The 15,716-nt window shown below is 37.9% G+C and overlaps 1 protein-coding gene across 3 annotated transcripts in view; it reads right to left on the bottom strand.

The window, feature by feature from the left end:
- Positions 1-2,597: 2,597 nt before the first annotated feature.
- Positions 2,598-15,716, bottom strand: part of cep295 (centrosomal protein 295) — a 32,141-nt gene continuing 19,022 nt past the window's right edge. For 2 of the 3 annotated variants that reach the window (XM_066699258.1, XM_066699259.1), the window contains exons 16-33: positions 15,275-15,439; positions 14,810-15,007; positions 13,645-13,766; positions 13,091-13,232; positions 12,401-12,622; positions 11,898-12,088; positions 11,459-11,591; positions 11,078-11,172; positions 10,493-10,568; positions 10,020-10,186; positions 9,584-9,716; positions 6,680-7,317; positions 5,361-5,537; positions 4,865-4,976; positions 4,438-4,629; positions 4,133-4,229; positions 3,301-3,400; positions 2,598-2,814 (exon numbers count right to left, since the gene is read on the bottom strand). In XM_066699258.1, the coding sequence (XP_066555355.1) occupies positions 2,773-2,814; positions 3,301-3,400; positions 4,133-4,229; positions 4,438-4,629; positions 4,865-4,976; positions 5,361-5,537; positions 6,680-7,317; positions 9,584-9,716; positions 10,020-10,186; positions 10,493-10,568; positions 11,078-11,172; positions 11,459-11,591; positions 11,898-12,088; positions 12,401-12,622; positions 13,091-13,232; positions 13,645-13,766; positions 14,810-15,007; positions 15,275-15,439 (3,002 nt within the window). In that variant the 3' untranslated portion in view covers positions 2,598-2,772. The remainder of the gene's footprint in view (positions 2,815-3,300; positions 3,401-4,132; positions 4,230-4,437; positions 4,630-4,864; positions 4,977-5,360; positions 5,538-6,679; positions 7,318-9,583; positions 9,717-10,019; positions 10,187-10,492; positions 10,569-11,077; positions 11,173-11,458; positions 11,592-11,897; positions 12,089-12,400; positions 12,623-13,090; positions 13,233-13,644; positions 13,767-14,809; positions 15,008-15,274; positions 15,440-15,716) is intronic. The other variant, XM_066699260.1, reaches the window with a different exon arrangement.

Raw genomic sequence — 15,716 nt, 5'->3', positions numbered from 1 at the left:
ATTTTGATATGCAGAAGCGTTAGATTAAACGGATTTGACTGAATATTAGCCATGGATTGAAAAACAGGCACGCTGAAGAATATGTAGCATACTTAATACAGGGACGTTAGCTTGAAGGTGATCTTCCATTAACATTCCATCATACTTTCTGCATTTCCTAGTAAATTTATACAATTGTCATTTCTCATTATATTCTTATATGCAATGCTAACCATTTTAGGGAACAAAATATTAACCTGAATACCAAGCTGACTGACTTCTGGTCAAATCAGAGCACTACTAAAGTACTGGAATGGTCAGTGAGCCATGCAAAGTCACCTAAGCATGGATTTAACAGAGAAAAAAAAGAGAATCCCTGAGAACAGTAATAAAGGAAATAACAGTAAAAATGAAAATCCTATAAACTGCTCCTTCAATGCACTTTAGGTGGGCAGTGATGAATGGTGAAGCCCACTGGACTGGAAAAGATTACTCCTATGAATCACTTAGACCAAATTTAATTAGAGAATTAAATGTGCCATACACCTCTGTAATTAATATTGTTTTGTTGAACTTGCATGTAGTGTTATAATGATGAACTGGTCCCTGCATTTGTTTTTATTAGTGAGACAGGGAATCAAAGTAATGAAGAAAAAAAAGAAAAAGGCAAATGGATCCATCAGCGAATTTAAGTTTCACTAATTTACTGCTGTGCTGTATGTTGCTGCAACAGGTTAAACCAGAAGGCCAGACTAAATTTGCCACAGGTCAGACTTACTGCTGCACATGGCAGTCTTTATTCATGGGTCATGCTTTCCGTCCATTTGATCTTCATGGGGTCACGCTTTTGAACAATTGCTTTATATTTGAATATTTCTAATGCATTCAATTTGAGCAAAAGCCCAGTTGCCAGGTTTATGATGCCATCATTGGACATGGTCTCCCTTACACCTTGAGGGAAGGGTGGGTTAGTTCAGGAGTAGAAATGCTCATAACTGAGTGTTCATGCAAGCATACAATAATTTGATTGCTCTAAAATCTTGTGATAAAGACTTTTACTTAACTGTATTTTTGCACTTATGTTGTAAGTCACCCTGGATAAGGGCATCTGCCAAGAAATAAAAATAATAATAAGACACTTGACAGCTCATACTGATCAATGAGGTACTGGAGTAATTAAAGCGATGAGTGATGGTGCAAACATACCCTGGTTGCATCTGCCAATCTTCAAAATAAATACATACACACATAAAATCACTTAATTGATAATTTAAAACCATTGTAATAGTTGGTTCAGATTCAGACAGAGTCTTGAACTTTATCCAAATGCCAGGCTTACTGACTCCAATTAATCACTGTGAAAACATTAGGCCGGGTAATTAATTTTCAAGTCAACACAGGCCTTAAATAAAAATGACTGTTAACTGGAAGACAATTGCAATTATGAAGACATATGCGATTAATTTAGAATAGCAAATAATTTTAGATAAAGCATTTAACAGTTATATTCCTGCAGTTTCATGAAGTTTGCATGTATTCCAGTAATACTTTATCTAATTCTCAAAAAAACAAAACAAAAAAAACAACAAGCTTGCAGAAGTATCCGGGCAGGAACTCAATAGAGTGAAATTAAAGTGAACTCTAGACTACAGGAAGAGTCATAATATGATTAAAATATGGTATAAAAAGAATGTCAATAGCCTGATAATTTTATTAAGTGAAATTGCCAACAGACAAAACATTTAAAATAGACCATTTATATAGGTACCTTTTATGATAATTAATTATTAATGGATCATTTACATTTAGATTAAAACACTACTTTGGCACTTTCAGACATTACCAAATTAAATCTGAATAATTGTATTTGCAGTAGTAAGAAATACAATGTGTGAGAAGACCGCAGTCCAGGTTAAGAATCCAGGATTCATATAAAACCTGCAATGCATTCAAAATCAACTCTCCCAATGAGATGCTGCTTTGTGCACTGCCAGGCCAGAACCTAGGATTCTTTGACTCCGATCCACACAGTGTGACACTGCTCCCAGACACTCACTAAACAAGGAAATAATCAATCCAGAGCATTGAATCTTCACATCTCTCTCCAATGTCCAATGCCAGCATTGCAAGTACTGCAATGTGTTTTGACAACTATGGCTTATCAAATCCAGTTTGAACTTCTGAAAAGCACCAAGTTTGTGTCCAAGTCTCAAGTGCAAAAAAACTAGAAGGGTGAAATAGGGATAAATGCTCAACCACACTGCTGAACTTGTACATTAATATGCATTATAGAGACTTCCACCTATAGCATGTTTCGGTGCTCTGTGAAAATCAAATGTACACAAATATTGGAATTTACAACCTACTACAACAGATTACAAACTTAAGTAAAAATAATGCAATGGGAAGATAAATTGAATGGTTTGTTTTGGGGGACAGGCAACTACACCATACTTTACATGACATCAGCTACATAAAATATGCATGTGATGTGCATGTGATAATGATGGGGAAAACACTGGACCACCCGACCCTCATACTGTGATAGATAATCTAAATAGTAAACAAATCCTAACAATTTCACCATCCGAGTTTCAAAGAGAGCCCAGGAATACATTCTTGTAAAACATTTTAATTAGGCAAACATTTTTGTACAAAAGTGCACTTAAAAGCAGACAATCATTTAATGAGTTTGTTAAATATGAGTTTTCAATTATATATACATACAAAAATAAAATGTTTAGTTGGTCCCTTTACTAAAATATAATCACTTAAAAACTTAATTCAGGAACTTCAGTGCAGTGTCCGTTTGGCTCTCAATTTCTGGAGAGTTTTCTGTGGAGAGAAAAAATAAATAAGATTGATACGGAGTGTTTGGGTTGGTTATTTTCTAAAAAATGAAAAACATCCTCATATCACAAGGTAGTATTTATATCCACTCTAGAATCCATCTTGCCTTATTTCAAGGAATTAATTTATGAGTGCTTCACATCTGCACAAGATTTTTCCACTCCGAAGTTTACAGAGGATAAAACCAGCTTCAAATACCCATCATGCAAACTGATTCCAAAACATATATTTAGAGGAGTGAGGGAGCATTATGGGAAAATTACAGTCCATTTTACTGGACCTCCATTTTAGTTTGCTTAATTTAAACTCTGTAGTGTTTGACATTACTAACACACAAATGAAGAAACATTACTAGTAAGTTTTTCAATTAGTGCAGCAGAAAATACACACCCTGTTCATAGCAAATTAAAGCAACAGTAAGTTACATTTCAAACATTACCATATAGGTTTTTACACTGCAGTTATAAATACCTGTTGGAACTCCTTTGCCTTTTCACGATTTTTTAAGGAGGCTTCTTGTCTCATCTTAATTTCCTTTTGCCTCTTCACCTCATCTAGTTGATTATATAACCTATAAAAACATTAGCACCACTATTATTCTGCACATGGAAGTAGTGAAATTACACAGCTCACCGCTCTCATGATAAACCCTTTTATTTCAACGGTCACTATTAGCCAGTCAAACATGATATAAAACATTACTGCTATAGATCCAATTGTTCTGTTATGCCAAAAAAAAAGTTACAATTTGGAATTTACCTTAATTTAAAATAAGTGTCCACCGACCGACTAACAACTCCTGAATAAAAATTGTAATCTAAAATCAAAACACTCATTGTTAATAGATACATTTCAAACTGCACTCTATAATAAGGAAGACAAAACTGTCAGAAATGTTCTACTTCCATTCATTTCCTCTTGACTCAAAAGCAAATTCGTGCTCATTATTTAAGTTTTATGTGAAAAACAGCAAGAAAGAGGCTGCATTAATAAATGCCACAGCCACAGGGTGACAGTCCCACAATGTCCCTCGTCAGAGGGAATGACAGTTGCCTCACCACTGTCCACTGGTGGAAAACCAGTACCTCCTAGCACACACTCTTGTAAATGACTGCTCTCAGGAGAACAGGGAAGGAAACAAAACAATTACACAAATTTGCACAGCTGTGACAAGCTGAGAAAAACACTGCAGATAACCCCCCCAAAAAACAAGTCACTTTATCCTCATCTATTTTGCACAGTAATCGTGATACCATGAAGGAAAGATGGGGAAGATCATATATAAAGCAAAAGCTCTACCCACCTCTGTGTCCTTTGGTACATGTCGGCTTCAGTATCTTTCCTCTGTTCAGGCGTGCAGACTTTCACATTGCCCACCTTCTTCAGCGCAACCACGCTGGCTGAGGTCATGTTTTAGAACAGAACACAAAATAAGGAAACAACTGTCTTGCCATATTTGTATTCATTTTTATATTCAAACCAGGAAAGAAGGGCTTGGGATTTAAATGTTAAGGAAAATCAAGCCAAAGTAATTACAACTACATGCCTTAGCCCTTATACAAGGAAACTTACAATTGTTACAAAAGTAATAAATAAACTGCTCCTTACCCGAGGGCTGAGGCTTTGCCTTCTTGAGTGAGCTTGAACTCTGTGCAAGAGATGTGTGAAGATCTCTTGACTGTAGACTTCGAGTTTTTATCTCCTCTACTCTTTTAGCAGACTTCTGGATTAATGCATTCTTTTTGTGAAGAAAGCGCTCTTGTAAGTCACCAGCAGAGGAAGGGAATTCCAGAAGCATCACTTGTTCAAACAGAAAGGAAAAACAGAAATGAGCAATTCACGTCTTGCTGTGGGGACAGATGTATAAAATAATGCAGTGCCCACAAAGAAAATAATTTAATACTGGACTCTTAACTAAATTTAAACTGATATAAACCTACTGTTAGGTATGGGATCCATAATAAAAAATAAAAATTATAGTGATCCTAGAAGCTCTGCATTTTATTAATGTTGTAGTGTCAATTTATTTATTCACCTGCGCACGAGGGCGATGACTCATTTTTTGATCGCCTGCATTCTTCTGCAGCATTATCTGCAGCAGTGGGCACAGAACGGTCTTCCTCCATGGAAGTCTTAGATGTCAAGTCCTGAGAAAGAAATTGTGAAGTCAAATGAATATAAAACAAAGCTTTCTTGATGGTTACTTTATGACACTAAAGAGGAAATAGGGTTGTAAAAACTATCTGTTATATAGCCCAATGTTATGCAATGGATATCATTTCTAGGTTTAATTAGCTGTATTTTACAGATTTCCCCCTCACCTTTACAGCATATAGTCAGGATTGTGTGGCCCAAAATACTAACCCTTTCTTAATACTAACAAATGAAAAGGGAAAGAGACATCCTGGAATGTTATCAATTTTTATTACTTGAAAAATCTCAACTGATTCTTATTTTCATTACTGGATAGCAGTGAAGAAAAGGCTCTTGATAACAGAAGCCAAGGAACCCCAGCAAGAATCGATACTCGCCTCAGTGGTATTTTCCAGCTCGAGGCGCTCGCTCAGGCCCACTGGCTTCTCACTTCGGTCCCCCGTGGTTTCCTCCCCATTACTGCTGGTTAGCTCTTCTTCTTGCAGAGTGGTTTCATTTAGGCTCATTAGAGTCAGTTCAGGTTCTTCCATGATTCCTCTCCCACTTTCTGCCTCCTGCATGACAAAGTGTAAAAGGCAGCATCAGTGGCAGGATCAATATTGTGTGACAGTGAAGTTAACTCTGTGGACTGGGATGCTGCAAAAGGCAAACGCGAGCTACAACCGATTTTGAGCCCAACTGCAGGAAAATGCAGAGAAAACACAGGAAGTCAATCCATAATTGGTTATGACTGTAAATAGATCTCGCCACACCAGGCTTCTCTTTTCACTGCTCAAAAGGGCAACCCATAAAATAAACAAACAAACTACATACAACAATAACAACACAAAAGCTTCCAGGTGCATTAAAAAAATACAAAGAGAAAAAGTAGTGTACAGCATGTACCAGTTCAATGAACCTTTCAAGCCTGTAATACAAAAAAATTAACTGCGTAATATAAGAGCACATGCATCTGTTTTGTGTAATATTCTGAATGCAGTGAAGTCTGAGTATGTTCATTTCATATTTGGAGTGTCATAAAGTACACTAAGACTACAAGACTAGAATTACTTTGAAGAATAAGGATTCAAGAACATGACCACATTTATTACAAGCAGCTTCACCAAAAATCCTCTAAAAGGGTTAAAATGTTAGACCACAGGCAAAATACAGCTCAAACTGAATGACCATAGCTGGTACATACATCATTAATGTCAACTGACACAAATGGCCCCAGAAATGACTTGGGCATCTAATTAAATTAGACAACTGAATTTTTCTAAAGGAAATAAAATTAATTTCCCTCGACACCAATGAGGCTATGATTGTTACTTGCTGATGAAAGCAGACTAATAAATAAATAAAGCGATAAACATTTAATTACTAGAACTCCTGAAAGGTTAGACAACACAAACATGTCAAATCATAAACTGTGGCGTAGCTTCGTTTAACATGTCAAGGACATTTTATGGATGCAAAGCCCCTGAGGGCATACTTCAAAAGAAACCAAGTTCCAGATAAAGTTTTTTTTTTTTTATATAGATCTAAGAGAAAAGCAGTACTGACTCAAATCTGTATCTATTTCTGGGATGTAGCTTAAGCCCATTTTCAAAAACAACATTGAAATTCATGGCTTATAAATTTTATAAACTATATTAATGAATAAGAATAGAAGACTGATGCCTGAAGCATACAATGTTGTAATGCATCATCTTACCCAGAAAGGTATGGTGAACTTCGAACTGGCTTTCTTTCCTGAAGCCTCTGGAGCTAAACCCAGAGGATCCAAGTGCTCCCGTTGCAGCGTGGCGGCTCTTTCATTGAGTGCCAACTCCAACTTTGAAGATTCGATTTCTGGAGAAAATTCCAGTACAGAAGCATCCTCTCTCTCATCTGAGCAAAGCTCTTCTGCTAGTTTACTTGGCGAATGTCTTGCGTCACCGAGAGAAATTTCACCCAGATGACGACCCACAAGTTTCACAGCTTCAGTAACGGGGGGCTCACTCAAAACAGAATTGTTTATCGTGCTCCGAGACGTTACCAGCTGATAGACTGACTCCTGCAGATCTGGCTCCCTTCCTTCACTTTGACATCTCAAATGCTCAATTGGTTCTTCAGAGAGCCGAGAGAGATCCACATCTTCCTGCGATCTGGTCACAACAGCAGGATGTTCGTTGGCATTGATGGCGTGCAGGAGAAGGTATTCGCTGACGTCCGAGGAGCAAGTCTGGTTTTCCTGGGTGCCAAGCTGCAGAAATCGTTCAGCTGCTGGATTAAAGGTGAAGGAGCTCTCGCCGATCTCATTCAAGGTGATTTCGGGCTGCAGAGGACAGAAGCTCTCTGAAGATGGTTCCACTGATAAAAAACAAACACAGACATGCTCATCTTTACAGTCCTTGTACACTCACCTAAAGGATTATTAGGAACACCATACTAATACTGTGTTTGACCCCCTTTCGCCTTCAGAACTGCCTTAATTCTACGTGGCATTGATTCAACAAGGTGCTGAAAGCATTCTTTAGAAATGTTGGCCCATATTGATAGGATAGCATCTTGCAGTTGATGGAGATTTGTGGGATGCACATCCAGGGCACGAAGCTCCTGTTCCACCACATCCCAAAGATGCTCTATTGGGTTGAGATCTGGTGACTGTGGGGGCCAGTTTAGTACAGTGAACTCATTGTCATGTTCAAGAAACCAATTTGAAATGATTGGACCTTTGTGACATGGTGCATTATCCTGCTGGAAGTAGCCATCAGAGGATGGGTACATGGTGGTCATAAAGGGATGGACATGGTCAGAAACAATGCTCAGGTAGGCCGTGGCATTTAAACGATGCCCAATTGGCACTAAGGGGCCTAAAGTGTGCCAAGAAAACATCCCCCACACCATTACACCACCACCACCAGCCTGCACAGTGGTAACAAGGCATGATGGATCCATGTTCTCATTCTGTTTACGCCAAATTCTGACTCTACCATCTGAATGTCTCAACAGAAATCGAGACTCATCAGACCAGGCAACATTTTTCCAGTCTTCAACTGTCCAATTTTGGTGAGCTTGTGCAAATTGTAGCCTCTTTTTCCTATTTGTAGTGGAGATGAGTGGTACCCGGTGGGGTCTTCTGCTGTTGTAGCCCATCCGCCTCAAGGTTGTACGTGTTGTGGCTTCACAAATGCTTTGCTGCATACCTCGGTTGTAACGAGCTTGAATCAGTCGGCCCATTCTCCTCTGACCTCTAGCATCAACAAGGCATTTTCGCCCACAGGACTGCCGCATACTGGATGTTTTTCCCTTTTCACACAATTCTTTGTAAACCCTAGAAATGGTTGTGCGTGAAAATCCCAGTAACTGAGCAGATTGTGAAATACTCAGACCGGCCCGTCTGGCACCAACAACCATGCCACGCTCAAAATTGCTTAAATCACCTTTCTTTCCCATTCAGACATTCAGTTTGGAGTTCAGGAGATTGTCTTGACCAGGACCACACCCCTGAATGCATTGAAGCAACTGCCATGTGATTGGTTGGTTAGATAATTGCATTAATGAGAAATTGAACAGGTGTTCCTAATAATCCTTTAGGTGAGTGTATATTCACAAATCATTATCTAGACAACCTGATTGGATGAGATCAGCATCGCAAGGGTGGAGTCTAGTGTTGTCACTATACCAGAATTTTGAATTCGATACCAGGTTTAGGATCACAATCCATATCAAAACGATACCCGATATGGAAATTATACTAGATACCAAAAGGTACAGAATAACCATTGGGCTTTTTTTTTTTTTAAACTATACTATAACTCGGTAGAAAAACCCTAAACTAACTATAAAACTACCACACCATAATAAAATATTTCTCTCAGAAGCAAGTAATTGGTTATAGAACAGCAGGAATTACACAATATAATTTAATATGAAATAACCTTCAACATGTCCACATACCTGCCAAAACCTTTGAGCAAACAATTAGAAATCTCATGCAAAAGAATCTCATACACCAAACATTAGTCACTCCTTCCACCCCCTGCCCAATCCAAATTACACTCTAAATACTTTGTTAAACGAAGACCTAATTTCAGAAGCTCAGTTTGTTTCTTTGGTTCGTGCTATTGTTTTGCTTTGTGCATGGGCTGAATTACATTGATACCTTCACAGGGGCAGAGTGTATTTTTCTCTTGCTTGTGATTGTTCTAACAGTAGGTTTACTGTTCGAGTCTGAAAAAGCTTATTCTTTCAATCTTTCTAGAAATAAATTTGTAATTTTGTTTTGTGATAATTTAAATCCATACAAGCATAATTATAATTATAATCTACATGCTGTATACTGAATGTCTGCAATATTAATAACAAAAGTTAAGTGCCCAAATTACTAGACTAGTCTTGATTCTCTCAATTATAAGAAGGGAGACACATTTGACAGAAGAACCAAACTTAACAAATCCAATTAAAATCAAACCATTTTGTTTTTTTAGTAAAAGGTTTAGAGAAAAAGTGTTGAAGTTTCAGTTCCGTGCAACACTAGTAGAGACCACAAAGTATTCTGTTGCAATGAGATGGGTGTTCCCTAAACAAAAACATAAAAATGAACATTTGACATTTGTCAGTTTCATTATCTTACCCCCTGTGTTTTCATCTTGGGCAGACAGGGTTGACGATTCTCTTCCTTCGTGGTGAATCTCCTGAACAAAGCTTTTGAATTGCTGCACTGGAGCCAAGTCACTTAAGCGGTGCTGCACTGACATTTCCAAACCCTAAATTAATGGCAAATACGTCAAAGTAATGACCAAATTCTATTAAAACTTATACAACAATTGCATATTTAAATCAAAACAATTCCAATCAAATCATAAAAGGGTCTTCACAAAATAAGCAGTTATCTTTGTGTACACATTTTCAAAGGACCAGCAACTCACCTCACTTGATACCAAAACACTTCAAGTTTTATTATGGAATGAAATGTTATGAATGCCTTCTATGCATATTTTTAAAAACTCTGTTGGCCTAAGTTAATGACCTAAGTTCTTAAAATAAAAATGCCAATGCACGGTACCAACCCTGGTAAGAGATTGATGTACTGGAGAGGAAGTTTCAGCTCTGGCGTCCTCAAAGGATCTTCCCTGTGATCGCCAGGAGCTTGAACCATCTGTTCTCACATCTATAGAGTGGTATTGATGCGTGGTTGCGTGGGACCGCAGGGTCAGGAGGTGAACACTGGAATCTCCTAATTGAGAAAAGGAAAGATGGTGTTGGCAACAATCTTTTTTTTTGTTTTCACAATATTCACAAAACATCCAAACATTGGTCAGCAATGCTTAAGTTCCTCAAAGATTGCATATGATTTTTCTAAAACCTCCAAAGATTTTAACAGTGTAAAAAGTATATGTAAGGATACATAAGCAATTCAACATTTCAGTTTAGCTTACTCTACTAACATTAATATTTTTGCAGGTTCATTACAAAAAATGTATCCTCATATTCCTATTATCTCTTATGCCAACTAGTGTCAATACACTGCTCACAGACTGACCTTTGGCAGCTGAATCAGAGGATTGACATACTGTGGGAATGTCAGTCAAGCATCTCTGGGTTGAGCAGTCCATCTCCTAAACAAAAGAATCAATACTGGAAATAAAGGCATATACTGTAGTGCAGGGTAAAGCAATCTGAATTTTCAAGCCATCAGCATTGCAGGACTTTCCTTACAGTAGGTAATTAATTGAACATAAAAGTTACAGTAAGGTAATTATAATGGCCCTCAATGGAAGAGCATCTGCAAATGGCAAGGTCTGAACGTACCAGGACTGCTTTCTCCAACTCCAGTAATTATGGTAACTGGTTAGAAAAGAGCCAGATTAAAGGAAAACAATTTAATATAACAGCAGGTTGCCTTTGTGTAAATGGCAGATAAAATCCTTGATTGCATAATTGAAATGGGGAACCGGAGCAGAAGACATCTCGCACATAGGCCTGCATCAACACAGAATCATGTACTGGTTTCCCAAACTCAAATGACTGCTTGAACAAAACATCTGGAACACAAGATTTCAGCTCCCGCACCTTTAAATGTAAAAGTACACCAGTGGGAACAATAATCAACCAAGAGCAAAGGTACCTCCACACTCGTTGACTGTGCTGGTCTTTCAGATTGCTGTGAGGAGGAGGAAGATTCTTCGAAGTCGGGTCTTGGTTCTAAAGGAAGAAAGTGGCCTGAGTCACAAAAAGAAAATAAGAAATTAGGACTAGTGTATGAAATAGGGTTTCCACAATGTATGATGTCTTAAAGCATCATCGTAATGCCTAATAAACTGACAAGTTGCATGGCATTAATTCCCAACATTTAAACCAACTGTAGATCACCAAAGAGCACATTCAAATACTATACACTGTACATTCTGTTAATATAAACCTATCCAGGACACTTGCAAAACTGGCTTACAGAATACAAAAACCTGAAAATATAGATAAAACTTAAATATACACAAATTAAACGTACCCGAGTTATTTTCCATGACTTCAGTTTGCTTGGAAATATCTGCGAGACTTCTGCCAAGATGTCTTCCATTTCCATCTTGAATGCACATGGAGGCAGAGGTACCTATAAGCCTCTGAGCAGAGATATCGAAATCCTGGATTAAATGGTATAATATACACACATGCCATTATAAAATGCACAAGTCAAACTACAGAAAAGGTACTGCAAAGCTAAGGGGACATAATTAGATTTCTATTGATGGAAAGCCATTATGTTCTAACAGGTCAATATACATTCTTACAACAAAATTTAATTAACGAGAAAGACTAATATACACCACTAAAACATTGCTTGTTAAGAAATATCTGTCTACCGACACTACTGACAAACGCTCAGAATATCATTTGATTCAGAGACATATTTTGATACCAGCACTACAGAATAAGAGAGACATCTATACCTGAGAGCTATCCTTTGTTCTATGTACCACCGAGTTTCTCTCCGAGTGGAGGGATGAAGAACTTGAAACATCAAAGTCTGTTCTTGGTGTCAGAGGCTGGAAATGCTGACTGTAATCATGCTTTGTTAACCGAAGGGAGATATGACAATTCGAATCCCCCAAATCCGAAACATCCATCGCAGCTGAGGGTGCTGCAAACAGACATCAGGATTATGGATTACTGTCGGCAACTTCCTCTCAGTGGAAACGCCACATGTGCTCGTTCAGTCTCCGTATTTATTCTGCACTGAATTCTTCAAAAAGAACTTAAAAAAACTTGAATATCTAAATCATCTTTCAGAAATACACATGGAACAAGATTTGAATAAATATGCATATGTATTCTTTACAACATGCAGAATATTCCCTATTTAAAACCCATCAAAACAATGGTCATCCTACCTTCTAGTCCTAAAACATGACAGACAAGAAAATAGGTAAAAAATGTTATGCATGCATTATACCATGAAAGCTCCCAACAGTATCCAAGGAGTGATTCAGCTCTTTGGTGTATTTGTCAATAATACGTTGAATGCTGCTGCTATGAAGGACTGAATCTGAAAAGGGTGAGACAAGCCTGGAGGCATCACTGCTGGCACTGTGGTGATCAGATGAAGATGACAATCTGCTTGGAGAGGCAGCAGAAGGTTTTCCTGCTGTAAATTCTGCAGCATGCGTGGAAGAATCTGTAACATATTAAAAAAAAAAAGTAATATTTATAAACCATTTAAGTTGTAGTTTAGCAACTATTTCAGAAGTTAAACATTCCAATTAACTGGCAAAAGACTGCAGAGGTTAGCAGTGTTAATAAATTGTAATGACAGGCTGTCATCACAAAGTAGTAACTGAAGGGAAGCCCAGTATAAAAATATACCTCTGTGGGAAATACGGCAAAGCATTAAAGCCAAGTATTCGAATGCTCAGAATTTCAATGGATCGATGTGCAAGCATGCAATTTGCAGGAGACAGAATCCTGGGCAGAATAAAGGTTACGCTACCTCTCCCCTTGGTGCTGCTCTTTGACTATTTGGTAGTTAATGAGTCACTTTCTATTCTCTGAAATGACAATCGATACATTAACCTCTATTTGATGTGTAATATATGTGCAGGGCAAGCTAGCTTATATGGATTTCAAATTCAATTATCCTACTAACCAATTCCTGGAGAGTTGAAGTCCAGTTCAGTGGCAGAAAAGCTTCCAGTTGAAATGGTTGTGGATGACAAGCATTCAGGATCGGACATTTTTTGCATTGACGGATAGGAAAAAACAGCCTGTGTTGACTGAGGAATCATTGCCTGCAGTGACAAAGTTCAATAACCAGATAGGAAGATTTAAACACCATTAAAATTAAAAACAAGAATACTGGAAATACTGGGCTCAGTTCAAGTGTAGAGACCTTCATGAAATATGTATTTTACATACTTCAGGGTATAGTAATTTACATCACAGCCCAGAGATGAAACTCACAAAACCCACAATCACTCACACATTCATGCACATACACAAACGCACACCAACAAAACACAAACTGCCATTCACCCACACAGAAGACAAACAACCAAACGACAAAAAAAAAAAAAAAGGCTTCTCTGATAATCATGATGCTCGTAGGTATTAACTACAAGCATTCAGATTTGGCTAATCTTCATCATTGATCCAGCAGATCTCAGAGGAAGTATTTTCAAACTAAATAGCCAAAATATTTACCTCATTTCTTGGTTTATAACTTGAAATAAGTGGGCCAGGAAAGCTCACTACACCTTGACCGATATCAGAAGAATAGCTTGGCAAATCAATCAACGAAGAAGGTAGGGGGGCAGTAGGGGGTCCTGCAGGGGAACATTAAGCAAAATACTTTTGGAAAATGACTGAAAAGCACAGAGAGAAACATGAGTACATTGATTTATATACCCGACAAATAACTACTGGGCATCTCTCAGCATAATGCTGTACATTACTGATCTGCATTAAATCAAAATAAAAAACTGTAGGGATGCCCATAAAAGTGCTTGGATGTTGTAACTAGAGATCGACCAATACTGTTTTTTTGGCTCCGATACCGATAATATGCACGTTCTATGCATTAGTACAAAGGACAAGGTATATGAACAATTCTAAACACAAATAGAAAAATGTGCATGTTCTATATATTTCACACAAAGCAAGTGTTAAGTGCTGGTTGTCCTAGCTTAGGTTCTCTACAGGTTCGCAAGTCCTGCTCAGTGCTCAAGACTGCTGATGCAATGGGGGCAGGTTATAGTGCAGGAAGCACAGTTTCTCTGCATTTTCTCCCAAGAAGGAGCTCCGTTGTTGTTGTTGTTGTGGTGTTTTTAAAATGTATTTAAAAATGCAGTCAAAAGTTTAACTTATTTACTACGCATGTTATAAGTATTGCAATATGAATCACAGCCAAAACACGATGTAGGATTTTAAATAGTTTTATAAATATCACATATAGTTTAACTTTTAGCCAACATTGTCAGAAAAAAGCATGTTTACACTCATTTTCTTGAGATTTTACTGTGATCTGAGCTTGAAAACTAAAGCACCATAACGATGTTAACAAACCAAAATAAACATGTATTTATTTCTCGTCTGAAGTATGATGATTTTATGGTAATAAATTGCCAATAGTTTGAGAAATTATTGGTGAATTATTGGCGTTCATTCCTGGCGATTGCCGATAGTTTCAAAAAGCGGTTATCGGCCGTTCGATATATCGGTCGACCTCTAGTCAATTTAATTATACACCTTTAATTCGCCATGATTAAGGAGGCAGTATATTGTATTTCAATACCATTTTTCTTCAGTCTTAAAAGTTAGGGGACCTTATTCTAAACAATGACAACCCCTGGACAAGACCTTATCTCACCAGCACGTGGGGCTGAGCAAGCTTCTAGGAAGAGCCTCTCTCTCCAGGACAGTCTGCTGGATTGGCCCGTGTCAGCACCACTGGAGCTTATTTCACTACTGTGGGAGGTTCCCAATTGTCCATTTCCGGTTTCAAAAGAGCCTCTGTCCTGTGGACATCCAGCAGCAGAGTCACTAGATTCTTCTCCAGATTCCTCTCCTGTGAAAATGTTTAATTTAATATAAATTCCTAGTGCCTTAAACTTCTGAGGGACAGCAATGTATAGTATAAAGCTATACCTCCATTAAATAAACTTTTGTATTGCATGCATGAAATTGGCATTTTATTGAATAACTATTTTTACCTCTCTTCTATGCATGTGAATTATACCACAAATATTTAACACTGACCGCTAAGAGCAAACAGATGCACATTAAACCTGTTCAAAAGCAATTATAAAAATCAAGGGGCACAACTTTGCCTCACCGATGGGAAAGCCATCACTCATAGGCGTTTCAACTTCCTGAATGGCACTGAGTTCATGCTGCTCAATCATGTCTAAAATCCCCAGTCTAGGTTTGGCCAGTGGTGGTTTGTGTGGCCGGTGCAGCTGGAGGACTCTGCCATGGTCATCATTTTGAGACGGGGAACCTGCAAGACGAAAGCAGCAACAAGGTAAAATTAGGTGGGGCAAGAGTCAGAGTTTCAATCCTATGAAGAGGAGTCAAGCTTCAGAAATACCACCACATAACCAATACTGCCCATAAATAAGTTATAAGATGAGAATGTTTCTTAAATTGAACTGAAAGCATGCACTAAAAGGAGTTACTAAACCTGAAACAAGGCTGAGTTGCTGTGCAAGTACGTTTCAGGTGTGCACTTCTGTTCATTTACATTATGCCACAGCCACATCAATCAAGTGCTCAAT

The sequence above is a fragment of the Amia ocellicauda genome, chromosome 3 (assembly GCF_036373705.1).
Source record: "Amia ocellicauda isolate fAmiCal2 chromosome 3, fAmiCal2.hap1, whole genome shotgun sequence".
NCBI lineage: Eukaryota > Metazoa > Chordata > Actinopteri > Amiiformes > Amiidae > Amia > Amia ocellicauda.
Note: the sequence above shows the minus strand (reverse complement) of the source record. Positions and strands in the feature narration are given on the sequence as shown.